Source organism: Cariama cristata, unplaced genomic scaffold, assembly GCF_000690535.1.
Source record: "Cariama cristata isolate BGI_N322 unplaced genomic scaffold, ASM69053v1 scaffold19223, whole genome shotgun sequence".
In the NCBI taxonomy this organism is placed as follows: Eukaryota; Metazoa; Chordata; class Aves; order Cariamiformes; family Cariamidae; genus Cariama; species Cariama cristata.
In genome coordinates, this window is record NW_009608022.1 from 13,626 (window position 1) to 19,230 (window position 5,605).

The 5,605-nt window shown below is 46.1% G+C and overlaps 1 protein-coding gene across 1 annotated transcript in view; it reads left to right on the plus strand.

Annotated features, from left to right (window-relative positions):
- RRM1 (ribonucleotide reductase M1) overlaps window positions 1-4,713 on the plus strand; it is a 17,564-nt gene extending 12,851 nt beyond the window's left edge. Inside the window, exons 15-18 of the mRNA XM_009696982.1 lie at window positions 534-669; window positions 1,938-2,033; window positions 2,894-3,082; window positions 3,464-4,713. Of these exons, the coding sequence (XP_009695284.1) occupies window positions 534-669; window positions 1,938-2,033; window positions 2,894-3,082; window positions 3,464-3,652 (610 nt within the window). The 3' untranslated portion in view covers window positions 3,653-4,713. The remainder of the gene's footprint in view (window positions 1-533; window positions 670-1,937; window positions 2,034-2,893; window positions 3,083-3,463) is intronic.
- Window positions 4,714-5,605: the final 892 nt, after the last annotated feature.

The window sequence follows — 5,605 nt, forward strand, 5'->3', positions numbered from 1 at the left end:
CTTACAGGGAAAAGCAGCTGAGCTTTGAACATCCTGAAAACAGGAATTGTTGAAGCGTGAAGTACCTGTAATGAATTTGTTCATTGTGTGTGGGTCTCGTTTTTAAATTTAGTAAATCTGTCTACTGTCTCATGTATGGAGAGGTCTCAGGCTCTTCATGGGCTGCTTGTTTTGGTTTTGCCTGAGTGCTGTGGAGTTGTGGAGTGCCTGACATTTTTTTTTCTATGCACCCTTTCTCATGACTAAATACTTTGGGAAAGCCTCTGGTTAAAGATGAAAATAGCAAAGACTTCAGTTGTGCTTCCATGTTGACCTACATTACAGGTTTAGTGGAGCTTCCCTTTTACTGCAGGTAGTCTGAGAGTTTGCAGGTTACCCTGAGAAGGTGAGATTTCTGAGTGTGTTAGCTGAGAATTCCTTATACTAGCTCTCTTAGCGCTTTGCAGACAGTATATAAACTGTGCTATTCTTGGGTATTTTCTGTCTTGTCTCACTTGGTTGAAGCTTTCTAACCCTTTAACTATTGTTACTAGATACGGTGTGAGAAACAGCCTTCTCCTTTCTCCCATGCCAACTGCTTCTACTGCTCAGATTTTGGGCAATAACGAATCCATTGAGCCCTACACCAGTAACATCTACACACGCAGAGTCCTCTCGGGAGAATTTCAGGTAAGTGAGGGCAGCTGTGGGAAAGAGCTTTTCTGCTTTCATGTCTTTTATGACATTCACTGCTAAGAAAGACAAGACGGAGGCCACACACTTGGTAACTCAGTTCAGTTAGATGTTTATGTTGAAGACCAAAAGCGCCAAGGGGAACATCTAGCCTGTGCTATGTGCTGTAGTAGTACAGTCTTGCATATTCCACAACAGTCATCGTGGAATATGCAAAATTCTAAAGAAGTGCTGCTCGTGTCTGGAAAAAAACCTTTATGAGGCCTCAAGATGGCCTGCAGGAATAATCGCTGAATGAACGATGATTAGTGAAATTATTGAAAGGACATGCATGCTGCGGGAAGAGACTGAGACCACAGTGCTGCTTTGCAGAGTTCTGAGGAAAGAGCTGTATGTATAGCACTGAAGAGATCTGAAGAGATCATGTAAAAGCTTTACAGATGTAAAGGGATCTGTCATTTAGGAAAGAGTATGAAACAATTTGAGTTCTGGAGGCTGGAGTTAATCTCTGTGTGTGAGACAAGGGCAATATGTAACTGTTAGAGTGGTCTGGTCTGTCTGTCCCCTCATCGATGTTAGGGAAAGCACTCCCATTTCCTCCTGACTGCAGGATCAAATCAGACACGTGTGGTGAGGTCAGAACAACAGGTTTGTTAACCAGCTCCACTGCGTAGGTTCAAGCGCAGGGCTGCTGAACAGGTCCCCTAAGTCCCATCAAGCAAAAGTTCACTGTTTTTTCTTCCCGTGAAAACAGCCTGCACCTATTTTGTTCTTTCCCCTTCTGACCCCAGCCTTGATTGCTTACACCCTTATTTAGTAATTCAGGTGGTGATCAGCGGCCCTGGTAAACCAAGATGTCTCCCTTTCACATCTTTTGGCATTCCTCCTGCAGGGGAGTTCCATACACTCCCCTTTCTCGTTTGGAATGTCCAGTAACTTCTCCCATTCCTAGCTTAGCCCCAGGCTGGTGTCAGCCAGGCGTTGCAGACAGCCTTCTGTTGTCTGCAGTGGCCAGCAGCATCTTGCATTTGTTACCCTGTTGTTCTAACCTTGTGCCTAGTCTGGCTGTCTGCATGCATATCTCAGCGCTGACTAAAAAGTGAAAGTTTGTCACTACTGTACAAGGTCTTGTTTAACCATTTAAAAACCTGTGCATGTTTGAGTGGGTTTGTCTCCTCTAGGAAGGTGTATCTGTGCTATAAGGCAGGGCTTATAGCTTAGCAGAATATATAGTGCTTTCATTCTTTGGCCTTTGCCCCTTACAGGTTGTGAACCCGCACTTACTGAAGGATCTCACAGAGAGGGGCCTGTGGAATGAGGAGATGAAAAACCAAATCATTGCCCACAACGGCTCTATCCAGGTACGCCTGAGAAACCAGGGAGAGCGGTGCAGGGATTCCTACTAGTCTGTGAAGTGCTGGCTGGGGGGCTGTTTTGCCACACAGTGCTTTTGAGGTCTGCTGTATATGAGTGACTCAGCTAGCCTGGGGAGGAAAAGCTGTTAATGTGTGGCATTTCCATTAGAAATATGGGGGGATGTGTCTGATCTCAGTGGTGATTTGTTCCTGCTGGAGCCTGTCCATGTAATAGAGAAGCCCAGTGGAAATGTACTACTAATTGTTGCTAGAACAAATACGGAGTCAGGCTGCTTTACCTTAGGCAGATTCTGCAAATGTTTGGGTTCCCATTTATCATAAAGATTATAAAGGGGTAATTTCGTAGCAGGGAGGAGGCTTGAGACAGGAGCTGAGTCTATGACATCCAGATCCAGGAGTTACATGTAGAAGAGTCTGTGTGGGATGAATCACTTACGCCGTGGAGTTTGAAATGCTGCTGTGACTGTTGTGCTTGGAGTCATGCATGCTAACAAAGTGCACGCTGCTTGTCATGAAGTTTGGAGGGGTACTAGCTGCTGGATTGCTTTTTGTAAGACCTCACAACGATTTAGGGGAAAACAGTAGTGGTCTGTTGGCTAACAGCTTTTTCTCTCAAATTCCCCAGAAGAAGCTGTCCTTTTTCAGCAAGTAAGGTTTCTTTATGCTTGGGTGCACTCAGATACAGGATGCTTGGATTCAGTGACAGAGTTCAGCTGCAAAAAGCCTTAGTTCCAGTGAGGGTCACTGAAGTCTCAGCAATCGGTGAAGAACTTGATTTTATAAATATGAACATTTGGGCAGTCACTGGTTACACCGCATTGGAAAACTCTTCCCGTTCCTTTTAGAATATACCTGAGATTCCTGATGACTTGAAGCAACTCTATAAGACAGTGTGGGAGATCTCCCAGAAAACTGTCCTCAAGATGGCAGCAGACAGGGGAGCCTTCATCGATCAGAGCCAGTCCCTCAACATCCACATCGCAGAACCCAACTACGGCAAACTCACCAGCATGCACTTCTATGGGTGGAAGCAGGTATCCGGGAGGGGCGGGGTGGGAGGCTTGTTCAGAACAGATAGCAAATGGGGACTGATAAGTTCTTTCATGAAAAGTTGGTCTCACTGATTCTTAGAAGGGTAAACGGCTATTTCTTTCCAAGAATCTAGTGTTGCTACTGGAATATCTCTCTAGACCAATAAAGCTGCAGATGCTTGTAGCGTTCCTCCCATAAATCCTGACTGCTACAACCTGATGGTCTTAAAGGTCTTTCCAACCTCAATGATTCTATGATCCTATGACTGAGGCGGGTACAGTGGTACGGGCTAAGGGGGTTTGGCCTCAGTTCAGAGTTTGGGTGTATTGCTTGCCTGACCGCCAGCTGGTTCCAGCTGTTACACTCATGCTTTGGCTCTGCAGGGTCTGAAGACTGGCATGTATTATCTAAGGACAAAACCAGCTGCTAACCCCATCCAGTTCACACTGAACAAAGAGAAACTCAGAGAGCGGGAGAAGGCCTTCAAGGAAGAGGAAGAGAAGGAGAGGAATAAAGCAGCCATGGTGTGCTCCCTGGAGAATCGGGATGAGTGTATGATGTGTGGGTCCTAATGGATCTGCCCTGCAGTGCCAGCAAAGCCATTCCACCCGGCTGGAGTCCTTCGGAGATAGAAGCATCTAGTATAACTTCAGGACGTAGAGGCTTGCTGGAACTGTGGCAGGGAGGGGTGATCACCGTAGTGTATTGTAGCTTCCCCATCCGATTGGGGGTTGGTGCACAGGCATGGATAGGGTGCATAAGAAGTTTGTATATTGCTTTAGTAGCTGGGCTTCTGGAAAACTTAAGTGCTCTTGCATGGTCTTACATTGAACCCTATAGGCAGGACTTCTGAACAGCCAAGGAATGTGCTAATGCCACTTACCTTAAAGATCTGTCTTGGGGACTTCAGACAATTCCTTTCATTTACTAAAGACTGTTACTTACGTCTTCAGAGAAAGAAGCGGACCTGACTGATACCTTTTCTTTTGTTGTGAAAGAAAGACGGCAAGAAAACATCCCTAGACTAGGTGTGTTTTACGCTTGGTAGACTGTCTGTCATGGCAAGGGAGCAATTTGTGATAACCTGAGAAAGCTGGAGTGTGTGCACGTCTGCCAGTGAGACCTTCTCCCGCCGTTTCTTACTGTCCTTGTCCCTCCTTTTTCTTTTCCAAAAAAGCTTTTTAAAGGAGAAGAGTGGGGGCAAGTGCGTTGCTACCTGGAGAGTTCATCTTTTCCATCCAGCCTGAGAGGGCAGAGCGTTGCACTTGGTAAATACTCCTTTTCACTTCTGACCAGGAAATGGCAGAACTGCTGCAGTGCGTTTTATTCCGTATTAAAAACCTACTCTAATTTATCAGTCAGTTTTCTGGCAATGGGCTTCCATGCTGTCCTTGGCCAGAAAACCACCTGAAGTGCACAGGCCGTCTTTTTTTTTCGAGACTTGCATTTATCCACCCCAGCTGGTTATTGGTCTTTTAAAAATAATACATTTTTACTTATCTATGTACTTAACTCCCCACTCTGAAGCAGTGGGGCTTCATCATTCAGTTCTTAAATATTTATTGAATTCATGTACCATACAACTAACCCTTTAATCCAGCCAAACTCAATAAAATGCGGAATGTCGAAGGAATGAGCTGTGTTATCTTGGGAGCACTTTTTTTTTGATTAAAAGTGAATTGTAGCAGCTGGAGGCTGGGGCCTTGTTTGTGAGCCCTGCACCTCCTTCAGGCAGTTCTCTGGAAGGAACTGGAACAGTGTAAAATGAGGCATGTAAGCAGAACCCCGTACTTGGGGGGGCAACCGTGCTTAACTCGGTAGGGTGTCTGTTTCTTTGTGTCCTTTTCAAGATTTGGGCTTAAGGTAAACAGGGAGGGGCTGAAGTAATGCCAAGGCTGCGTTGCAGTAACATGCAAAGGAGGTATGCTGAGCTCACAGGGCAAATCTGGGGCTGTGCTGGAGGTAAGCTTGAACCTTTGCATCTTGTTTTTCAGTCCAGCACTTGCTCTATTTCTTCTGCTTCTGGTTTCTCCTATAAGGCACCACTGCAAATACCTTGGGAGGTCTTCCAAGGGAAGATTGTTGTGTCTCATCACCACTCCTGGCAGCTGTGCCACCCAAGAAATTTCTCCAAAAAGATTCTGAGCGGACAGAGCCTTTTGACTACAAAAATCCTTTTCTGAGCAAGTTTTGGAAGGTTCAGAAGTTGCAAGGGCTGGAGCAGGGTTGGTGGGGAAGCAGGATCCCTCCTGCAGAACATGCTAATCTCGCCTGTTGCATGGGGCAGAGAGTTTAGTGAGAACTGAAAAACAATGTGTTAGGCTGTCAAGCGGAATGTGAACAGGTGTGGGCTAGAGGCAAAAATCTGCTGAGGAGCTGCTGTTTAGGCCGTTATGGATGAGTTTGGTGACGTTACGAAGATGCTTGTGCCTGTCCTCACTTGTTTGCTGGAGACCTTCAGTGGGCTGGACGAGGTCCTTTCCCCACCGTCCGGTGCCGACCCTGCGCTGTCTCAACCGTAGAGC